This window comes from Microtus pennsylvanicus, chromosome 11 (genome assembly GCF_037038515.1).
Source record: "Microtus pennsylvanicus isolate mMicPen1 chromosome 11, mMicPen1.hap1, whole genome shotgun sequence".
NCBI classification, from domain to species: Eukaryota; Metazoa; Chordata; class Mammalia; order Rodentia; family Cricetidae; genus Microtus; species Microtus pennsylvanicus.
In genome coordinates, this window is record NC_134589.1 from 69,245,195 (window position 1) to 69,269,622 (window position 24,428).

General features: G+C 43.0%; 1 protein-coding gene across 1 annotated transcript; it reads right to left on the minus strand.

Annotated features, from left to right (window-relative positions):
- Positions 1-369: 369 nt before the first annotated feature.
- Ppp2ca (protein phosphatase 2 catalytic subunit alpha) lies at positions 370-23,652 on the minus strand. Its single transcript, XM_075992696.1, has 7 exons — positions 23,411-23,652; positions 10,129-10,338; positions 5,525-5,698; positions 5,267-5,356; positions 4,687-4,848; positions 3,187-3,305; positions 370-1,837 (listed from the first exon to the last, which is right to left on the minus strand). The coding sequence occupies exons 1-7, from the start codon at positions 23,510-23,512 to the stop codon at positions 1,765-1,767; spliced, it is 930 nt and encodes a 309-aa protein (XP_075848811.1). The 5' UTR covers positions 23,513-23,652; the 3' UTR covers positions 370-1,764.
- Positions 23,653-24,428: the final 776 nt, after the last annotated feature.

Genomic DNA, 24,428 nt, shown 5'->3' on the forward strand with positions numbered 1-24,428 from the left:
AGAAGTACGTGAGTTGGGCATCGTGGCATGTGGAGACAGGATCACCCATGAGTTCCAGGACAGCTTGGTCTATACAACAAGTTCCAAGTCACTCATGGTCACACCGTAAGACCCTGTCCCCCTGCTTGTCCCACACCACAACCTCGTCTTCTTTCTTTCTTTTTTAATAAAGTACTCTACATAGATGTTATCTGTTTGGCCAGGAAGAAAAGACAAACTAGCAAAAATAACAGGCTGGAGAATGTTTTTTCTCAGAAAAGATAACCTAGAAAAACCAAGGGCCTTTTGATTTGGACAATTAACTCATAAACCGATTTGTTTATGCAGGGCAGTGTTGTAACTTCACTGTTGGTTCCAAATTCAACACAGTACAAAGCAAGGAAGCATTTATTTACCACACTCACACAGCAATGATTACGCATCCTGATGTCTGCCCAAATATTCAGTCCCCGCAGAAGAACTCTTCGTTTTCTATGCCAAGTCAAAGAATATAAGGGAAAACCTGCTGAGCACAGCACTCAGGTACCACTCTCGGGTCTGGGACAAAACACAAACCCTAACCCAAAAGTTGGCTCCTACTTGGCTTCACTGATTTACCGCTTAAGGAACTTAACACAGGCTAAGGCTCTAACAGCTTATCTGAGACAAATTTAACTCTAAGATCACGACCTGACAAGAAATGTACAAATGTTTGTTAAGAACTTACCATTCTGTCAATCATTTTAAAGAGTCATGAAATATACATAGCAATATATTTATAACCAGAAACTACACTATTAGACACATCATTTAGTTTGTTAAGTTCTACCTGAAAACATGCCATTTTAAGTAAAATCCTAAAAACAAACTCTTGAGTTCTACGGTTAACAATCAAGTCCTACTGAAGCAGCAGATTCCTTTCACAAGCGCAGGCCAGCAACAAGACAAACTGCAATGTCAGACAAACAAGTCCCCAAGTTCTTCTGAAGAACGCCAAGGAGTTGCCAGAGAGGTTACACAGTGGCCTTGATCTTTATTTTTCTTTACCTGGAATTCTACAAATTCCGAAATTGATCAATTGATTTATCTTGTGTAATAAACAGCACCAGTCGTGCCCACTGATACAATCCAAAGCTGACTTTCTCCGTTCTCAAGTTTATTATGAAAACACTGCGGTGACTGTGCAGTGACGTCATCTTACAGGAGGGGAAACAGTTCTATCCAAAACAACTCACCAGGGTTTCTGACAATAACAAAGAACAACGTGGGGCTGAGATTGGAGAAGGGAATAAACCGAGTGCAGACAAATCATACAATTAAATTAAATGGTATCCCTGAAAAGAAACAAAACAAGAGGGGAGGCCTTGGTACTTATTTAAAAATGTTCATTAAGCTCCAATGATTGTTTGCTATCCTCATCTACAGTCATGCGGAGTAAGCTACAGCTAAGTGGAAGTCAACTGGACTCACGGGTGTTAATGTTTACATCCTATTTCTGCAGTCTCTCAAGAAAGCAAAAGTAACTACAAATAGCGCTATGCCAGAAACTGGATTCTTGACCAACAATGTCGCGTCAGCATGCAATGAACTGATTCATTCTAAAGTGGTCACGGCTGTTGATGACAAGAGGCTTTGTATTTTTATATGGCACATCTTTTGGTCCGTGTGAAAACAAGTTTTTTGTACGTTAACTATTTTCTGACACTTTGAAGTTACTGTTGCTCTTCCCATTTCCATTAGGTCAATATACGGTTCATGGCAATACTGTACAAGTTTAAATTTCCATTACAGGAAGTAGTCTGGGGTACGACGAGTGACATGTGGCTCGCCTCTACGAGGTGCTGGATCAAACTGCAAGCTGAAAAACAAAATAAGGTTCACTGTTTCTATTCTAAGAATACACCATGTATTTATTAAACCGTCCATTTTTCAATTGTTAAGGTTTATTTCTTATCCAATTTCAGCACATTTTAACGGGTTCAAAGTTGGGCACCGCTGTAACACCAGCACTTGGGAAACTGAGGCAAGGGAATCACAGTTCTAGACCAGCTTGGGTTATAAATACAAAAAAAATGAACCCAACTTTTAATTCCAGCACTCAAGAGGCAGAGGCCAATGAACTAAGCTCCAGGATAGTCGAGGATACATTGCAAGACCCCAGTTCGAGTTGTTAGTTTATTTTTAGGGGGTAGGGGAGTGTGCATAGTCAGTTTTAGCTGTCAACCTAACACAAGAGTCATCACCTGGGGACAGTTTAACTGAGGACTTGTCTGAATTAGGTTGGGCTGTGGGCATGTTTGTGGAAGACTGTCTTGATGACAGATGTAGGAACACCAAGCCCACTGTGGCCATTACCATTCTCTAGACAGAGCTAACTGAGCCTAAGTAAGGACCCACACATTTATCTCTACTTTTTTGTTTTGTTTGAGTCAAGGTTTCTTAATACAGTGCTGGCTCTGAAACTCTATATAGACTAGGTTGGCCTCAAATCCACAGAGATTCTCCTGCCTCTGTTGGAATTAAGGTATATGTCATTACACCTAGCTCTATGCTCTTGACTGTGGATGTTATTTGAGTAGCTGTGTTGTGTTCTTGCCTTCAACTTCCCTTCAATGGTGGACTAGAACTTGGAACTGTAGCCTGAACAACTGTTCCCCCTAATCCCAAGTTGGTTTTGGTTAGAGCAACAGAAAAAGTAGTCAAGGATGTCCTTAACCTCCCAAACCTCCTGCCTCAGTCTCTCAAGTACTAAGATTAGAGCTTTGAGCCTGTGTTGTAACTGTACTTCAGTCCTAGATACATTTTCATATAATGGGGCCCCTTCTAATAAGATCATTTAAGTGTCTAACACACTGATCTGATCCATAATAAAAACATGTATTTAGAAATTGAAGACCACTAAACTTAATGGCAACGGCCTTTAGGACCAGCACTTGGGAGCCAGAGGCAGGTGAATCTCTATGAGCTCAAGGCTAGTCTGGTCTATACAGTGTGAGTTCCAGTGAAAACAGAGCTATATAGTAAGACCCCGTTAACAACAACAACAAGAAACTGAAGACCTAATAAATCAATTCAGTCTGGGTTCCAAATAAGAGAAACTAATTTCTGTTACGTGTAGGTTCATTCCCATGAAAATGTAAAATCAACCTGTAATATGGTTTAACAAGAGCTGGAGAACAAGCAGCTCTAGCTCAGGCAGATACTTACAAAGAATACTTAAGAGTGTCATCAAGTTCCATGATTGCAGCTTGGTTACCGCAACGATAGCAATAGTTTGGAGCACTGAAAATTGTTACTACATTCCGGTCATGGCACCAGTTATATCCCTGTAAAAGAGGCAGGAAAAAAAAAACTATTAAGACAGAAAAATGACAGTTCCTCTCAAAAATGGTTAATTTTTTTGTATTATTAAAAAACCTGTAAAATGTACACGAATATATTTGTTATGGCTAAAATAAAAATATAGTTTGTTTTTAGCATTTAAAAGCCAGCCAAACATGGTGGCATATACTTTTAATCCCAGGAGGCAGAGGCCGGTGGATCTGTGAATTTGAGGCCAGCCTGATCAACATAGTGAGTTCTAGGACAGCTACAACTATGTATAAGAGAGATCATATTCCAAGAAACCAAATAAATAAACAAGCAAGCAAAGCCATTTTAAATAATATCCATCACCAAATATTAATCTGCTTCTTATATAGTACGTTTCTATAAATCTTTCTTTCATTTATATGACCTTAAACATAATTTTAAAATGAACTTATTTGAGACAGGGCCTCACTGTGCAGCCCAGGCTGGTCTGGATCACAAGGCAATCCCGCTTCAGTCTAACTAACAAGGGTGCAGGCGTGTGCAGCCATACTTGTCTCAAGATTAGTCCTGACAACACTTTAGTGAAGAAATTGTGGTAGCCCATGTTTTAAGAACCCTAGAGGGGCTGGAGAGATGGCTCAGCGGTTAAGAGCATTGCCTGCTCTTTCAAAGGTCCTGAGTTCAATTTCCAGCAACCACATGGTGGCTCACAACCATCTGTAATGAGGTCTTGTGCCCTCTTCTGGCCTGCAGAAGAATATTGTGTACATAATAAATAAATAAATATTAAAAAAAAAAAAAAAAGAACCCACTAGAGGAGACTTCTTCCCCATCACCTACAGTCCAGGCATCCAAAGGACTATATCAATGCTTTGAAGTTCCTTCCCTTTCCTACACACAGACATACTGAATATGTATAAACAAACACAATTGCACTTTATTATACCCTTCTCTATCTCCACATCTGAATCCTCTCACCATTAGATCCCAAGTCCCTCCAAGTCATTAAGAATCTGAAGATACGCCAGGTAGTGGTGGTGCACACCTTTAGTCCCAGTATTCGGGAGGCAGATGGATCTCTTTGAGTTCGAGGCCAGCCTGGGCTACACAGAGCAAGCAGATCAAGTACCAGGACAGGCTCCAAAGCTACAGAGAAACCCTGCCTTTAAAAAAAACCAACCAAACAAACAAACAAAAAAAAAACAAACCAGAAACAAACGAACAAAACCTGAAGATCCATTAAATATATACACCACTATCATCATAAACCTGACTTTCATTTGACTGCACACCTACGGAAAAGGATTCAGCTCCAGTGGTAGACTCTATGGGAATAAAGGACTGTCATTAAAAAGTTAGTCTGACAAACTAACTTTTTCAAAGAAAAGAACATACCTCCATTACCAGCTGGTGAGCTCTGGACACCAACGTGAGGCCATTGGCATGATTAAATGTCTCAGAAATATCTTGGCCAAAGGTATAACCAGCTCCTCGAGGAGATATCCCCCAGCCACCACGGTCGTCTGGATCTGACCACAGTAAGTCACACATTGGACCCTAAAAAGCAGATACAAGTTATAAGCTGACTCTTACCAAAGTGGAAATTCTTGATTTGATAATTCAACAGAAGCCACACTCCAAGTGCAAATCACTTTTGAGTGGTGTCTGCTAGCGAGGCATGACCTTTGCAGTTAAGCTCTCTCTGAAATGAGAAGCGCTTCTAACAAGGCCCAGTACAGAGCAACAGGCGTGCTCCATCAGTAGGTCATCCTATAGGTGCGCCAGTGCACCTTCACTGTTAGGCAGCATGGGCTAAGAGCAACACCAGAGGCTTCTACATTTCTTCTGAGAAATACTAAGAAGGCTCATGTGTCACTTCACTTACAATTTGAGTTGACACACAATGAATTAAGCTACAGTTAAACAATTTTCCCCTTTCCTATGGTTTCTGAGATTTATCAAAGAGAAATCATACCTCATGAGGAACTTCTTGTAGGCGATCAAGTGCTCGGATGTGATCCAGTGTGTCTATGGACGGTGACAGACCACCATGTAGACAGAAGATCTAAAAAGATGGATTACAAATGGTAACTATACCTAGAGAGAAATTAAACTATTTGGGGCACAGTCCCATTCTGTACAGTTCAGTACCTGATACAAAGGAAAAACTTCAACACTAAGAAAGCAGTAACTGGAAAAAAGGGAAGCAGCAGGGAGTTTAAGGCGCACGCACCTGCCCATCCACCAAGGCAGTGAGAGGAAGGTAGTCAAAAAGGTCTGTGAAGTATTTCCAAACGTTTGCATTTCCGTATTTCCTTAAACACTCATCGTAGAAACCATAAACCTGTGTGATCTGTCTGCTCTCATGATTCCCTCGGAGTATGGTGATACGCTCACGGTAACGAACCTACAGTGAAACAGACAGACAGCTAGCTCTTTCCCAAAACAAAACAAACCAACTGACATTTCATAAAATTTTCTATAGGGAAACCCATAGTTCCAATTTTGAAGGAAAAAAAAAATTCTACATTTCAATGAACTGAAACCATACATTATAATTGTTTGTTTTGAGACAGGGCTTCTCTGGAACTCACTCTGTAGACCAGGTTGGCCTCAAACTCAGAGATCAGCCTGCCTCTGTCTCCCAAGTGCTGGGATTAAAAGTGTGCAACACCACATTTGGTGATCATAAACATTTTTTTTTAAAAAAAGTATATCAATATCACTTAAATTAAAAGCACACTCCCTGTACCATCTTGTGTGAAAGGTTTTTCTATGACCTTTACTAAATTTAGTTAGGCAACAATCACAACACCAAATTTTAGAGCTTTGCATTCCTTACAAAGATCTCATGCCTATCTGCAATCCTTCCCCAGCTCCTGACAACCACTGATGTACTTCCGTCTTTTGAGAATGCCTTTTCTAGACATTTAAATTAAGTGAAAATAAGACGGAATGCAGCCTCTTGTGATGCATATCCCTTGGAGAACCACCCTGGAGTCACCAAGCAGCAGCGTGGATGGGGACGCACGTCTTCACAGGGTGGCCATGTGCCATGGTTTCTGCACGTGCTCGGGTCTTCCCATCTATTAGCTACTGAGCTCATTTGCTCACATGCTTTCTATTTCTTGAACATATTCCTAGAGTGTAGTGAATGATTGCTTTATATCCAACTTCATCAAAATTCTTCAAAGTGGCCAGACCATTTTACATTCTTGACAGGAATGGATGAAGTGTCTAATTTCCTGACATATTCATCTATGATATTTACTGTAGTCACTGTATTAGTAAAAGACACGAACTAGTTGGTATATGTGACTTCAATGTAGATTTTCCTAATTACTTACAATGTTAACTAACCATGTCCTTATTGACCATCTATCTTCTAGGCTGAAGTAGTTGTTTAAGTACTTTGCCCATTTAAAATTAGATTATCTATCTAAGGTTAGGCATCCATGCAGATGGATGAAGAATTTGAGGCTTATTCAAGCTATAGTATGATCCTGTCTCAAGAAATCTGTCTTAGCTGCGTGATGTTGACGCACATCTGTAATCCAGACCCTCAGGAGGCGGGTGGATCTGTGACTTTGCCAGCCTGAGCTACAAAGCAAGTTCCAAGACAGCCAGAACGGGTACGGAGAAACTCTGCTTCAAAAAACAAAAATAAAACAACAAAACAAACAGAAAGAAAGAAATCTGTCTTGACATGGCCGAATAAGTTTATAATCCCAACACTAAGATGACTGAGGGCAGTCTTGGCTGGATACCCTGCCACCTGTAAAATAAAAACCCAAACAACCCCCACAAACCCCTTCTTATTATTAATAGGCCTAGTGTGGGCTGGCGCAATGGCTGAGAGTAAAGGCGTCTGCCATCAAGCCTAATTTTAAAATTACATTCATTTTTGTAAGTGCATGTGTATATGTCATTTTATTCTGCCCATGTGGGTTCTAATTATCAAATTCAAGACATTAGGTTCTGTGGCAACTGCCTTTACTCAGCCATCTCACTGGCCCTGATTAGTTATGCCACAAAACAAGTCATGGCTACATTTCATCTCTTACCTATCAATTTGCTTTCTAGGACCCATAAGGTGAAAGAACTGACTTCCATACTTGCTTGATGGCATGTATGTACATCACACAGTTAAATAAAATTAACAAATACTGTAAAAATGTTTTAAATTTGAAGCGAGGCTATAGCTCAGAGGTGAACCTGTGCTAGCATGCGGGAGGCTGAGTTCAACCAGAAGCACCAAGAAAGTAATAATTTGAACAAATGCTTCTTCTTTGCAGCATCTTTGAACTGCTCCTCCTGCCTCCATTTCCTAATTGCTAGAATTACACGCATATATTATCACACTTATAATAATACTGTGCTGGGGGTCAAATGCAGGGCTTTTTGCATGCTAACCAAGCACTCGAGAAACTTGGCTGCATCCCCAGCCCTGGATTATCGTTCTATGAACACAGCTGAGAAATCAGAGCCTAATCAAGAGCAGACTTTTTTTTTCTTCTTAAATTTATAGCCTCTGCTATTCATTTAGGCCAACAATCTGTTCTGATGCATTTGAAAAAGGGCCACTTTCCCCATAGTGTCGTGAGTTTCACAGTGAGTCCATACACTACAGAGGTACCCTTCCTCAAGGTGTCAGCAGAGCTGGGGTCTCTTAAAGTCGTCTCTTGATTTAGACAGCAGTTTTCTCATCTTCTTCCCTTTGTTCATATACACCTGGAGGCAGAGGACAACCTCACGCGTTATCCTTATAAATGGTCATCTGCCCCCTTGGAGACAGCATCTCATTGTCCGGGAGCTCAGTTAGGCTAGCTGGCCATTGAGCCTCAGGGACTCTTTTGTCTCTACTTCTTCAGGGTTGGAATGTCTCCATGCTTGGCACTTTAAAAAATGGGTTTTGGGAATTGAACTCAGGTCTTCCAACTGCGCTGTCTCCTTAGCCTCTTAATCTCCTTTTATAGAACTACCCATATAATCTCGTTTTATTTAACTATTCATGTAAAGGGCTAGCACCAAGTGCAGCCACACTCTGAGGTCCCGAGAATTAAGATTTGTGCCTATGACATTTAGGAATACACAATGCAGTCTAGTCTTTAGTATATAAATTTTCTTGCTGTTGTTTTGTGAGACAGGGATGGAACCTTTGCTGCTGGGAGCTTTATGTGTTAGACAAGGCTACCCTTGAACTCAGAGTTCAGTTTGCCTTGGCTTCCATAGTAGTACTGGGATTAAAGTAGTGTCAATCAGGCCCAGTGGTACATGGATTCTTAAAAGCAGCCCAGCCCTTTCACATGAACCTGGGCTACCAGCTTCTTATCTATAGTCACTGTACAAAGTGCCCACCGTCTACTCTAAACGCTCAGTATTCTCAGCACTGTAAATGCTCATCATCAGTTAGCTCTAACTCTGACCACTTCTCTACGTTAGAAAAATTGGTGACAGCAAATTTCTTGTTCAGAATATTCTGCAATAAAAAAGTGAGTCTGTTGCCTAGGAAGCGCGGTAAACTTTCCCCCTGTAAGGTAAAGTCTAAGGCAGAGGCAGCATTCGACTCTAAATCAATGCCAATGTGTTTCAGCGTTGATTCTTTACCTCTACATTTCAGAGCTACAAATGACAAGGACTCTAAAATTTGCTTCTTTTCTTTTATTTTTTTTAAAGATTTATTTATTTATTAAGCACACAATGGACTGCTGGCAAGGAAGGCAGCAGGTCTCATTACAGATGGTTGTGAGCTACCATGTGGTTGCTGGGAACTGACTTGGAACTTCTGGAAGAGCAGTCAGTACTCTTACCCTCTAAGCCATCTCTCCCAGCCCAATTTGCTTCTTTTAATTATTATTATTATTTCTTTCTTTCTTTTTAAAGAAAAGGTCTTATTATACAAACCAGACTAGCCTCAACTCTTAAGGCTTTTACCTGAGCCTCACCAGAGCTGACACTACTGCCTTCATTTCTCATGTTTAATTGTTATTACTCCAAGGGAATAAACTATTTTTTTTTGATTTTCGAGACAGGGGAATAAACTATTGTTTAGGTATTTGCTCAGTCTTGTACACTAAGGTCAAATCTCTTTTCTAATTTTTTTAATATTTATTATTTTTATTATGTATACAATATTCTGTCTGTGTGTATGCCTGCAGGCCAGAAGAGGGCACCAGACCTCATTACAGATGGTTGTGAGCCACCATGTGGTTGCTGGGAATTGAACTCAGGACCTTTGGAAGAACAGGCAATGCTCTTAACCTCTGAGCCATCTCTTCAGCCCGCTCTAATATTAAAGACAAAAAAATCTTCACTTAATAAACCTGATCTTTTTCTCTCAATTCTTCCTTCATCACATTTTCACAGGACTGTCAAATGATGTAAATAACCCAACATAGATGTTCGAACTCTCCGAATACTTAATGCAGTCATATTATTTCCATTGTCAATGTACTAAACTAAAACTTGATTAGTTTGCCAGTCACAGCACTTGGAGACGGGCAGGCTACGAACTCTTTGGGTTTGAGGCCAGCCTGGTCTACATAGTGAGTTCCATGACAGTTAGAGCTGTATAGTGAGATTCTGTCTAAAAACAAACAAACAAACAAAAAAAAGACCCCAAGGTATCCCATGGCACCGTGTTCTGAACCACCTTCTGGCCCTAATGCAGACAGGATGATTAAGTTTGACACTCACATTCTTTGCATTCCTAATTAGGCATGGAAGTTTGTTCTAAAATTTAACATTCAGATGAAGAGAACAAATCATGGTAGGAAAAGAACATTCCAGAGGGCTTTCACCCAGTTCAAAAGGTCCAAACAGAAAAAGTAAAATTACCTTAAGAGCTACAAGCAGTGTAACTGTTTCAACTGAGTAATATCCTCTGTCCACATAGTCTCCCATAAACAAGTAATTTGTATCTGGTGATTTACCACCAATTCTAAAGAGTTCCATGAGGTCATGAAATTGCCCGTGTACATCTCCACACACAGTGACCGGACATCGAACCTCTTGCACGTTGGATTCCTTTGTCAGGATTTCTTTAGCCTACAAAGAAAAAGTAAAGCAATACATTCAGCATTAAATGGCATCAAAAAAGATACTTTGTTTATATTAACGTAAAGGGCGAACCTGGCAAATATGAAACCACAGGCATTTGCAACCCAAGATAGACATTAAAATTGTTAATTTTAAAATTTGCATTTTTTGTACCGGTTGGTGGAGGCGCACACCTTAAATCCCAGCACTCAGTAGGCCAGCAAAGGCTGTTATATAGAGAAACCCTGTCTTGACCTCTCACCCCCAAATCTATTTTATGTCCAAGTTTTCTCATTTCACCCATGTGTGTCCTAGTGATTAAATCAATGTCCTCGGGTTTACTGACAAGAGACTTAGTCACCTTACTAGCCCATTGGCTATATTTATAAGACAAGATATGGTTAGTTTTTCCTTTGGCTACCTTGTGAGAGATGTTTAGAGAATATGTACCAAGTTGATATTCAATCATCACTCTCAATTTGTAAAGGCTATTAAATTTCCATCTCATTAGAGACTGAAGACATTAGTAGCACCCACACAAGATGAAAACTACCAGAAGGTGGGCTGGAGAGATGACTCAGCAGTTAAGAGCACTGGCTGTTGTTTCAAAGGATTCAAGTTCAATTGTAGCTTGTACCTAATTGTAACTCCAGTTCCAGGTAATCCAAACCTCTTCTGGCCTCTGAGGGCCCTGTATGGAAGTGGTACAGACATACATGCAGGCAAATATGTAAATTTGGAAGAAGAAGAAGAAGAAAAAAGAGCACTTAATGTTGTCTCCTCAGGCTGAGATTTCTTGGTCCTGACTTTTTTTTTTGAGTTTAAGACATTTAAATTTTTCTCTCATTTCATTCTATTTTTTTTATAACAATAAAGTTCTTGTTTTACAGTTAAAACACTCAATATAGCATACATGCTTTTTTTGTGTGTGTGTGTGTTTTTTTTTTTTTTTTTTTGGTTTTTCGAGACAGGGTTTCTCTGTGGCTTTGGAGCCTGTCCTGGAACTAGCTCTGTAGACCAGGCTGGTCTCGAACTCACAGAGATCCGCCTGCCTCTGCCTCCCGAGTGCTGGGATTAAAGGCGTGCGCCACCATCACCCGGCTAGCATACATGCTTTTTAGGCTGCTTTTAGAAGCCATCATTCAGGGCTGGAGAGATGGCTCAGTGGTTAAGAGCATTGCCTGCTCTTCCAAAGGTCCCGAGTTCAATTCCCGGCACCCACATGGTGGCTCACAACCATCTGTAATGAGGTCTGGTGCCCTCTTCTGGCCTGCAGACATACAGACTTAGAATATTGTATACATAATAAATAAATAAATTTTAAAAAAGAAGCCATCATTCAGCCAGATATCCACATATGTTAAAAATGTGTATACCGGAAGACAATTATCTGCTAAACCATTTCCATGACAATTGCCATTTCCATGGCAAAGGAGAAGAGAAAGGCTGTAAGCAAGCAAGGGGGAAAAGAAAACACTAAATGAACAAAGTAGACTATCCCAAGTATCACCAGGAAGGGGCGACCACTTTAAATTAAGACACATGATCAAATGCCCATACTGAAATTTTGCTACCCAGCAATCCCAGCATTCAGGGCCAACGCAGGAGGCTTGCCACTAGTTCAATGTCAGTCTGGACAATTACAAGTGTCTATCCTCTCTCTCAAAAGAATCCTCCCCCAACACACAAATAGAGAACAATGTTGCTAATGAACCAACTGGTGACAACCAACATTACTACAATTTAAGGCTACACATTTGAAACATGGATCTCTTCTTTCTTCCCCAAATTTGGTTGCAATCTTTGGAAAATAGAATCCAAGTCAGTAACATTTATTTTCCTTCCCACACCTACCAATGCTGTCCCAAGTACAACCAACCATGTTCAAGAATCACTATTTTCTATTCTCCAAAGGCTTGGGGGAGCCTATTTCCAGACACTCGCCAAGTTTAGAAGAATATTTTCAGTTTAAAAAAGAAATGGGACTCTTCTATTAAACAAGATCTTACCATCAGGAAATGTGCATGTTAAAATGCAATCTAAACAATGTGGAAATTCGGGGAAGAATGCAATCTTTGGGGGGTCATTAGCACACTACCAACACTCAGTATGTCTGGACTTGGGCATCTCACAATTTCATCCCTAGCCTGATGTAAGAGACCTACAGACCGACTCTTTCTTCTCCACCCCACCCGTCCCTAGACAGGGCTTAACCCTATAGCCTTGGCTGTCCTGGAACCCACAGAGATCCACCTGTCTCTGCCTCCTGAGTGCTGGGATTAGAGGCATGTGTCACCATGTTTAAATATGGGCTATTCCAACCAACATATCAAATAAGATGAAATGAAAGCAGGATTATGTGAACTAGGTTTTTTAACTCATCCATGGCAGAATTGTTCAAGGAAGACAATAAGAAAATTCCAGTTGGGCAGTGGTGGTGGCAGCTGGGTCTTTGTAAATTTGGGATCAAGGGTCTACAAAGCAAGTTCCATGACAGCCAGAGCTGTTAACACAGAAACCCTGTCTCAAAAAATTACACACAAAAGAAGTTAGGAAGGAAGGAAGGTCTCAATTATTTACTCATCACTTCCTTAGAGGTACATAGTATTGTCATGTCAGTTAACTTACACTGTAGAAAAAGCCACCCATCCATTTAAGTTAAACACTTTAGTAGAACAGGGGCTCTCAACTACTAATGGCGTAACCCTCTAACACAATTCTTCATGCTATGACCCCCAACCATAAAATCATTTCATTGCTACTTTATAACTATAATTTTGCTACTGTTATCAATTGCAATGTATTTGATATGCAGGATATCTGATATGAGACCCTCTGACTTAGAAGCATAAGACCCCAATCATGTCAAAATCCTTTTATCCACTTATGTATAAGCTACTCATCAAAATGACACAGAAATCACAGAAGTTATTCCTGCCATCTCTAAAGTCAAATCCATGACTTTGAAAACCAAAAAGGCAGTGCTGAGATGTCCATGACCATGTTTGTCACTCACCTTCCCCTAACTTCCAGCAGACCAAGAAGCCAGTTTTACAGGTTGTCAAACACCCTCAGAATGCCCCCATAGAAGCAGGCTTGTCCAGTAGACAATCACCAAACTCCTTTTAAGCACAGAATCAACCAAAAACACCAGAAGACAGACAACATACTTGTACTCACTGGAGATATCAAGGCCCAAATAAGAACCAAACTCAAAAGACCCCAAGGAGGCAAAACTCCACATGGTTCCACTGGGGGAAGGTTAGGTTCGGTTGCCTCCTGATCATGCGCTGATGCCCAGGTGGGTAGACTATGATCTCTGTGGAGCTCAGCTGGCCAATTTTAAACATTGTTTTCCCCACCATTAAAAAAAAAAAAAAAGGTAGAGCTGTAAGTGGTTGCAAATGCCTGGCATTTCGGAAGTAGAGGCAGGAGGATGGGGAGTTAAAAGGTTGTCCTTGGCTACTAGTTTAAATTCGTGACACTGTTCCAGAAAGTTCAAGGCCTAGACTACATACTAAGATGGTCTCAAACCAGGCTGATGGCGCAGGCCTTTAATCCTAGCAGGAAGACGCAGGTGGATCTGAGTTCCAGGATAGCCAGGACTGACTATACAGAGTAACCCTGTTTCAAAAACAAACAAACAAAAACCTATCTCAGAAACAAACAAAAAACAACCACTGAATCACACAACAAGAATTATGATACTTCATGGGTGCCAAAACAAAACAAACTCCTTGTTTCCAAAACTGGCTCAGTCATCTACTGCTCATTTCGTTCTATTTAATGTAAATCATGATGTAGAAGCCTCTTTCCTTCTTAGCCAAGGTCTCTGCCACTCATCTACAGCGCCACCACTTGACACTGGGCTTCCCTAACACTGCATGCAGGCCTAAGTCTTGGCCTCACATGGCTTAGATGGCCTCTGCTCCTTTTCTTGAGACTAAGTATTTATATATCACTTAGCTGGGGAGGGCCTCTAAATTAGAGATCCTGAGCCCTTAGCTTACTATGTTAGAATCAGAGGCACTTTTTAGAAAAAGGTTTTTAAGATTTCTTTTTTTTTTAAAAAAAAATTAGTGTGCATTTTATGTTTTGCCTTCATGCACCTGTGTGAGGGTGCCAGCGCCCCAAGAACTGAAGTACACACAGCTGTGAGCTGCCATGTGGATGCTGGGAATTGAACCAGGGTCCTCTGGAAGAGCAGCCAATGGTCTTAACCACTGAGCCATCATCTCTTCAGCTCCTAGAGCTGTTTTCTTAAAGGTGCATGTTTATAGTGTTTTCCTTCAAAACAATAATATACTGTTGGGAGGATGTGGGGGAAATATGTCTGTAAATCTAGCATTCAGGAGGCAGAAGCAGCAAGATCTTGAATTCTAGCACAGGCTGGACCATACAGTAAGACCACCTTCTAATGCCCCCATACAATAAATAAAAAAAATTAAACAAGAAAGTACTCCAAGCAATTCCTGTAAATAGGTCAAGAGTAGAATTTTTTTTTTTTTGAGACAGGGGATCTTGGTGTATTCCTGGCTGTCCTGGAACTCACTCTATAGGCTGGCCTCAAACTCATATAAAGATCCACCTGCCTCTGCCTACCAAGTGCTGGGATTAAAGGTGCGCACCACCACTGTCCAGCAAAAGTAGAATCTTGGCCGGGCGATGGTGGCGCACGCCTTTAATCCCAGCACTCGGGAGGCAGAGGTAGGCGGATCTCTGTGAGTTCGAGACCAGCCTGGTCTACAGAGCTAGTTCCGGGACAGGCTCCAAAGCCACAGAGAAACCCTGTCTCGAAAAACCAAAAAAAAAAAAAAAAAAAAAGTAGAATCTTAAGGTCTTTAATGAGGGAAATGTGATGCAGTCCACTGGATGATAATGATGCTTTACTACAGAAACAATCCCATATTTCACAAATTCTGCCCTGAGTAGTCTCTGGAAGGAGACACTAACCATCAACCATCTTATTTAAAGAAGTTAGTGTTGGCTCTTTTTTTTCCTTTAGTTTTTCTTTTTTTAAAAAATATTTATTTATTTATTATGTATACAATATTCTGTCTGTGGTGCAGGCCAGAAGAGGGCACCAGACCCCATTACAGATGGTTGTGAGCCACCATGTGGTTGCCGGGAATTGAACTCAGGACCGGACCTTTGGAAGAGCAGGCAATGCTCTTAACCTCTGAGCCATCTCTCCAGCCCCTTCTTTAGTTTTTCAAGGCAGGGTTTCTCTGTGTAGATTTGGTTGTCCTGGAACTTGTTCTGTAGACCAGGCTGGCCTCGAAGGCATGCACCACCACTGCCCAGCTAAAACTTTGCTATTAGAGAAGAAAAAAAAAATCAAACTAAATCTGTGCAGAGATATACCATCAAGACAAAGTTGAGCAGTGAAGGCCTAATAAGGACTGGTCAACAGAATGCAAGGCAGAAGCACAAGCCTATCAACAACACAGCCAAGTGTGCAGTCGTTGGGAACTCAACTCCACACTTGCCCTTACCCAGATAAACGAACAAGCAGTCTACAACCAAAGTTTGCAGCCTTTTGCTCAGCCGCAATACAAGAATTATCATCTGTGAGATAAACAGTAACCTGAAAACAAAAATATGTACTAAGAAATATTATTTACACTTAAGACGGAAGCAGGAGGGAGAGAGAATGGAGGAGCAAGCAACTAGCTGGTCATGCAGTCACAAATAAAGAAGACTCAGAACATGCCCTCTGCTGTGTTCATCCACTCAATATGCAACCCCAATTTATAAATAGGTAAAGCCACTGTACTGTGAAAAAAATGAAGCAGCTAATCCCAGAATGGTCAACAGTCACCTCTCACCCTCAAACTGGCAATTAGAGTTCTCCCTCTTAAGCCAACCCTACTCCTATAAAGAAAGAAAGCTATTTAAAACAATGACACCACCAATAAAATATTCCCCTCTCCTAAACCCAGGTCAGCTCAGATATAGCTCAGGAATGAAAGGGCTTTTCCAAAGATGATTTTTTTTTTAACATTTAAAGAAAAAAATTGGAAATAGCCACAGTTGAAGCAAAGTGCTGGTCCCTTTAGCGCCCTTAGAAGACAACTCAAAGCCAGGCAGTGGTAGTGCACGCCTTTAATCCCAGCACTCGGGAGGCAGAGGCAGGCAGACCTCTGTGAGTTGGAGGCCAGCCTGGTCTACAAGAGCTAGTTCCAGGACAGGAACCAAAAGCAACAGAGAAACCCTGTCTCAAAAATTCAAAAAAAAAAAAAAAAAAAAAGAAAGAAAGACAACTCAAAATTCAGTGTTTATTTTCTCCACACTAAAAAAGGATACTTCAGTTAGTTAACTATGACAAACTTGACTTACAATGAAAAAGGGAAAATACTGGTTACAATGAAAAGAATCTGTCCCAGTTATTCCTACAGGGTGGGAATAAAAGCCTCTTTCTGTGGCTGGGCTTTGCGCTTGCCAGACAGATGCTGTGTGGCTCAGCTACATCTCAAGCTTTCTCTTCATTTACTTTCAGACAGGGTCTCAAAACTAAGTGGTTGTTTTTGAGCATAAAATCCTCCTGCCTCAACCTCTGAATAGCTGGGACTCTCTGCACTACCAGGCCTGGTTTCCAGGACCCATCACTGTTGATACTATGTGAGATTCACCTTTATAATCGGTATTTGAACACAGATTCTGGACCTTCGGCAGAGGACAGGGAGGACTGAGGAATCAGCGCGTGAGTATAACTACACCTTCTCATTCGGTTAACCCAAGCTACAATACCACCCACCCTGTGCAGGGAGCACATGGAACAACGCTCACAGGTGTGCCGAGGCTTTGGAGATGAAAAGAACAGCATTCTGAGTGCCAACTGCCACAGAGGTCACCTACCTTTATAGAACATTTTACAACTTGGTCTCTCCTCGAGAGATTTATACTATTTGATAAAGTAATGACCCTTTGTTTTCATCTTACCAATCTTATCTGAGGGACAAATGAAGTTAGCCACAAGCAAATGGAAGAATTACTGTTTCGAAGAGAGGTGGGACAACACTATCTGAGGAATGGAGCTCTGCAGCAGAAAGAACACAATGCCTTCAATTTATGGAATCACTGAGTCCACAATTCAGGATGGCCCAATTTACATGCACCTTCATTATTAACACCTCAACAAGGGTCTGGAAGCAAGATAGGAATCCTGGAATTAGAAGTCGCAACCCAGACAACCTACCCCAGCTACCCTCACCAGCCTCTCAACCTTCCAGATAGAGCCTCTGCTTTCTATCTACAACAACAGTGACCACACCAAAGTGAAACAAAAACATTCCAACAAGCCTCTCCCACCTGTTCCTTCTTAATATTTAACTACTGCTATGGAGACAGCCAAACAGCCTTTTAAATAAAACCTAGAAATATAGTACTTCATCTAGGAATTTAATCTTGGGGGACCGGGGAGATGGCTCAGCAGTTTAGAACACCTGCCACTCTTGCAAAGGACCTGGTTTCATTCCCAGAACCCACTTGATGGCTTACAACTACCCATAATTCGGACCTCCAAGAGTACCAGGCATGCACACGGTCACATACATATAAACAGGCAAAGCACTGATACATATAAATCTTAAAGAAAAAAACGGTAATATAGGTTTAAAAGAGTTCAGCTTAGCAAATAAATTAGTAAGAAGCAGTTTCCCTTTTCCACACCCGTGCAGCAAATGTTAAAATAAATGACACCATAAGACTATTACATCTATAACCCTTGCAAAGAAATGGACAACTGCATGCCTAGGTCAAGAACTCCTTTGGGGGAAGAAACTAAAAACATCAATTCTTTACGTATTTGGAAGTCTTGAAAGCACAAAGCCAAAACCGGCATCCGACCCCAAGACACTGCCTAAGTCATATAATAAAAGGCCATTTTTATTGTAGTTAGTCCAAAAGCAAACTGATACTTTATTTACTTATTTATTTGGGACAGAATCTTTCTAATATAGCTCTGGCTAGCCTCAAACTCAGAGATCCGCTTGCCTGTTTCCCAAGTGCTGGGCTTATTCATCTTTGCGGCAGGGTCTCACTGTACAGTCCTGGCTGACCTAGAGCGCACTATGTAGTCTAGGTTGTCCTCAAACTCACCTAAGTCTACCTGCCTCTGGCTCTTGGCCATCCTCCTGCATCAGCTTTCAGAGTGCTAGGATTACAGGCATGCATGACCACACACAGCAAGTAGATAGTATTTACTTTTTTTAATCTGTTGATGGAACTTTGCCTAAAATGAAACTGCATATGCTCACCCCAAATACCAAACTCCTTCAAACAGCAAGGTACATATATATACTTGAACACACAGTATGCTTAGCTTGGGTAGGAACGTGAAGCCCATCTTTCTTTTTAATGAGTCAGCAACATAACAATCATGCTTCCGGGGGCTGGAGAGATGGCTCAGAGGTTAAGAGCATTGCCTGCTCTTCCAAAGGTCCTGAGTTCAATTCCCAGCAACCACATGGTGGCTCACAACCATCTGTGGTGGGGTCTGGTGCCCTCTTCTGGCCTGCAGGCATACACACAGACATAATATTGTATACATAATAAATAAATAATAAAAAAAATCATGCTCCCCACTGTTATGATACACATCTGGATCCTTTCTGCTTTGAAGCAACACTGCTATTGTGACAAGGTAACAGAAGAGAGTTCTCAAACTGGTTAATTGGAGTGACCACTGGGGTTTAGCTTTACCTTCACGAAAGGGGGAAGGACTTTGAGGCTATCATTCCTTCTTATGAGATCATCAATAGCTGTTTTTGATGGGTGTAGTTCTTTAACAAGCATGACTAAACTGACAGAAAATGTAGCTTATTTTCAAATTTTCTGTTAAAGCTGGATATGGTGGCACATGTATCTACACTATACATCTGCAATCCTAACATTTGGGAGACTGAAGTGAGAAGATGCTGAGTCTGAGGTTGGTCTAGGCACAGGAACAGTTGTCTTGCAAATGAAACAAAATAAATGAACAAGTAATATTTAGAAGGCAAACACAACAAAAGCAAATGTAGTTTTCACCTAGAGATAGAATTGGCAATAAAACATTACCTGTTCTGTTTTACTAGGACTTGTACAAGGTATACCAAGACATGCATCTCCCAGTCTAAAACATCTTAGTATTGTTTAGGAGATTTACATCATTACAAAAGTTGAAATACAATCCAAATCAAGCAAGTTAGGCAACAACATTCATTAAAAGTATCTATTTCAAGGAAACTTTTTTTTTTTTTTTGGTTTTTCGAGACAGGGTTTCTCTGTAGCTTTGGTGTCCTGGAACTAGCTCTTGCAGACCAGGCTGGCCTTGAACTCACAGAGATCAGCCTGCCTCTGCCTCCCGAGTGCTGGGATTAAAGGCTGAGCGCCACCACCGCCCAGCTTCAAGGAAACTTTGAAATAGGTTCAAGAACTAACATTTTCATTTTAGCCCCTCCACCCCCACCTTTTTGGAGATAAGGTTCCACCCTGTAATTCCGGCTAGCCTCTGCTTCCCCAGTGCTGGGATTAAAGGTATGCACCACCAATCAAGTTTTTTTTTTTTTTTTTTTGCTGTTGGTTTGTCAAGACAGGGTTTCTCTGTGTATAGTCATTGGCTTTCTTGGAGCTAGCTCTGTAGGCCAAGATGGCCTCAAAGGCAAAGAGATCAACTTGCTTCTGCCTCCTGAGTACTGGGATTTTAAAAGCACGTGCCACCACCACTTCGCTCAAGTATTATTATTAATTTTAGGTGTTTCGAGACAGGGTTTCTTTGTGTAGCCCTAGTTGTCCTGGAACTGGCTCTGTAGGAGGCTTGCCTCTGCTCCTGAGTGCTGGGATTAAAGGCACGCTACTACCACTACCTGGCAAGAATTATTTTTATGTGGCTCTAAAATTAAAACTTTAGACTACTGAGAGAACGCAATGGTTAAGAGTTAAGAGTCCATGCTGCTCTTGTAGGGGACTGAAGCTGGGCTCCCAGCACCCAAGTCCAGTGGATCAAATAACCAGACTCCAGGGATCCAACACCTCTCTGGCCTCCGTGGGCACCTCCACACACATTTGCATACGTAAGACACACATACATTAAAACCCTAAAATCTGCACATGTTGAGAAAAAAATCTAAGCCAGCTAGCCTCACATCTGAGCTTCACGAAGATGTGAAAAACACACTGGATCCATTAAGCTGCAGCCCTCACCCACCCCACCTCTCTACCTACTATCTTTAACAGGCTCTCCAAAGCAAACCCACTCAGTCCATACTTTCTTTAGTTTCTTGTTGCTGCTAAAAAGACACCCCGAGAAACACAACTTTGGGGAGAAAGTTTTGTTTTTCCTTCCTGAGACAGGGTTTCTCTGTGTAGCCCTTGCTGTCCTTGAACTCACTCTGTAGACCAGGGATCCTCCTGAGTGCTGGGATTAAAGGGACACACCACCATGCCTGGCTTGAAAACAGGTTATTTTGGTTCAATTCCAGTCCATCACAGCAGGGATGTCACAGTGGCAGGAGCTTGAGGGGAGGTACTCACATCACATAAAAAGAAAAGGAGCAATGAATACATCCTCACACTTTTAATATTACATTTATCTGTTTGTACAGGTCAGAAGAGTAAGGTGTTTTACCATGTAGGTCCTAAGGGGTCAAACCTAGATCACTGGAGACCTCTCCCATAGGGAGCTTCCTCTATGCTTATACAATTGAGGACCCCTCCCCTCCGCCAACCTGGGAATGGTGCCACCTACAGTCCGTGTGTCTTCTCATCTAACATAATGAAGGTCTCCTAAACCATGTTCATAGGCCAACCTGATCTAGACAATTCCCCAGACTCTAGAGTAGCAGTTCTCGACCTGTGTGCTGAGGATCCTTTCACAGGGGTCCTGCATAGCGGACATTTACAATACGATTCATAACTAGCAAAATTACAATTATGAAGTAGCAACAAAAATGATTTTATGGTTGGGGGTCACACATGAGGAACAATTCCATTTAAGGGCTGTAGCATAAAGAAGGTTGAGATTCACTGTCAAGTTGATATTACCATCCTAGTCTTTCCAACTAAATTAAAGTTTCTTGAGGATATGTATAATTTATTCCTCATTGTCTTCCGATTCTCTTCCTAATAGCATGCAATCTTGGATACTCAGAAACACAAGTGCTAGTTTAGGACACAATCCCATCAGATTAGAAGTGACCTCAGAACATGTTTAACTATTTTATAGTAACTGGACTTCTGAAAACCAGTTACAACCATTTAGTTGGGAAACAAGAAGTAGTGGTGTTCCAGCCTAATGAGTGGTCTTTCTCTTTCTATACAAATGACTGCCATTTAACTGACTCAAAATGTTCAGAGTCAGCAACCAGAAACCAGGACCTGGCAATATATTAGATTTGTTTGTTTGTTTTATTTTTTGAGTACAACAAGTAAATTTTAAAAGGTTTATTTCTAGCCCGGAAGTGGTGGTGCCGCATTAAAAATCAGCAAATCAGCACGGGGGGGGGGGGGGGGGGGGGTCAGAGGCAGGTGGATCTCTGTGCGTTCAAGACCAGCCTGATCTATAGTTCCAGGACAGCTAAGGGGTACACAAATAAACCCTGTCTCGAAAAACAAACTTATTTTCAAAACCTTAAAAATACCACCTCGTTTGATTTGAGAGAAACAAAAATCAAAATACTGGATTGGTGTAGCACACACATGTAACCAATCCCAGCACTTGGGAAGCTGAGACACAAGGACTGCCACAAGTTCAAAGCTACCCTGGCTACATAACCAGTACCAGGGCAGCCAGGGTTACCTGGGAGGGAAGGAAGCGTTCTTTGTACAGAGCCGAGGTAAATAAACCCAGGTCTGTCTTAAGCCCCAATTATTCTCAGCAGTTTCTGAAAAACTGTGTAGTCAGAAAATATTCATCAAACGCAAAAACCTCCTTTTTACATCAAACCACAAAGGAGCATACAGTGCTCCAAAATTCTTCCTAACACAAATTACTAACATAATCCTTATTTTTGCACTAAAATTAAATGTTAAAGTAACCGTGAAAAGTGAACACAAAACAGAGTGGAGATGAACATTTTATACTAGAAAACTGCATTAATGAGACTTGAATAATACCACACGACCGAAAGCTTAGCAGCCTGCTCTCCCAACTCTTGGGGAAAACCAATGGAACGAGCTAACCTGAGATACAAAGCGTAGTCACCACTTGGCTGTGTCGACTCAGCACCCTGCCTGAAACACAGGCGGTCAACTCGGGGATCACTACCACTACTTGTAGCCACAAAACACAAGAAAGAAACTTTCAACCAAGAGAGGACACAACATTTGGTTCTCTTCCAGTCTGTGTTGCTCATGCTAAACACAAATGGCACCATGCCAAGTACGTTAAACAGAGGATCTCACACTATCCAATTTGAGTCAGCATATACATCATAAATTAAAATGCTACTGGATTTCCAATCCCGAAGCTCTCCGTATAGTATGACTCACCAAATCCTCCATTTCTTCCAACTATGAAAACTTTATACTCCTCCCTTGTAACTACCACTATGACCTTCGTAGAAATCGGGCTAGCGGCTTTTTTGTTTGGGAATCGTTAAACGCACACTTTAAACAGGGCTCAGAGGAAGCCGACCCGAACGCGATGACCTTTCCACACAGGCGCTGGGCACGGACTGGCCTCAGAGCCCGCCTGTGGGGGACCCAGTGGGCATCGCCAGCTCCAAGAAGCAAAGCAAGCCCGGCTGCAAGCGCAAAGCCTCTTCTTCACCTTGCCGCAGCTCCAGGTCCCGCTCCCGGGCCCAAAGCAGAGCCAGTCCCTGGCCGGACCACGCAGGGTCCCGGCCGCCCTGTTCTTAGGTGTCGGGCAGGGCTGGGAGGCTCGGAAGCCCGGAGCCCGGCGCGCGGCGCCATCTTAGGCCGCGGCGGCGGCGCCATCCAATCAGCGCGAGGGAGGCGGGGGGCGCCGGGTCGCTCGCGAGTCCCCGCGGGCAGCGCCGGGCGCCGGTGTGCGAGGTTCGGGGGGCCTGGCCTCCGTGCCGCCATGTTGCACCGTCCCCGCAGCCTCCTGGAGCCGCACCTGGGGCCTACCCCCGCTCACCTTCTCGCAGAGGCTCTTGACCTGGGACTCGGAGAGCTGCTTGCACTCGTTCAGCTGCTCGATCCACTGGTCCAGCTCCTTGGTGAACAACTTCTCGTCCATGATGACGCCCGCCCGAACCGGCTGCCGCTCCGCGCTGCTCCCGCGCCGCCGCCCGCACCCGGGCCACACGCACACGCCGCCGCCGCTCCCCGGGGTGCTTCCTGCGGCCCCTGGCGGCTGCTAGGCGCTGGCGTCGGGCCGCTAGCTTCGCTCCGCAGTACTGGGCCGCCGGCCGCGGTGCCTCCTCCTCCGCTCGCCCTAGCTCGGGACCAGGCTTTCTGTAATGGCGGCCGCCCGGCGTGGTGACGTCACGCCGGCGTCGGGGGCCGCGGGGAGGGCGTCGGAGCGGGGCCCGGACCCAAAGCGGCGTACCGTGGGGCCCGGCGCAGGCGCAGCGGAGCTGGATGCCGGAGGAAGTGCCTTCGATTTCGGGGCGTGGTCCTCGCGGGGAGGGCGGCGGGGGGGGGGGGGGGAGGGAGAAGAACGGGGTTGGAGCAAGCGCAGCGCTCGAAGCGGCGAACCCGGTTAATCCGGGAGTCCCAGGCTCCGAAAGACGCCTGCGCGTACTCGGCGCATGAGCAGTCCGGGAAGGCGAGGGCTGTGTCTGTGCCCTGGTCTTGGGGGAAGGCCGTCGGGTAACACCGCTCAGATACGGTCTTGACCCTGGCAGCCTGATCACTGAAACAACAGTCACAACCCTAAGGCGCGTACGCCAGAAGCTCTGGGAACCGCACGGGAGTCCCACGTCTTTGAGGACAAGAACTAGCTCCTAGAGGCAGACTGCCTGGAGTGACCTTCCCCCACCTCCGGGCGTTGCAGGCTGCTGTAATTAGGTCATTCGTAGGCGGAGGAAGATGTACCTGCTTGGGGTGTGTCACTCGCTCACCTGACACCCCCAGCAGACACCTGTCACGGCGCGACGGCGGGCCCGAGGTCAGGCCTTCGATTCTAGCCTTGTCCCGAGCCTAGCTAGCTT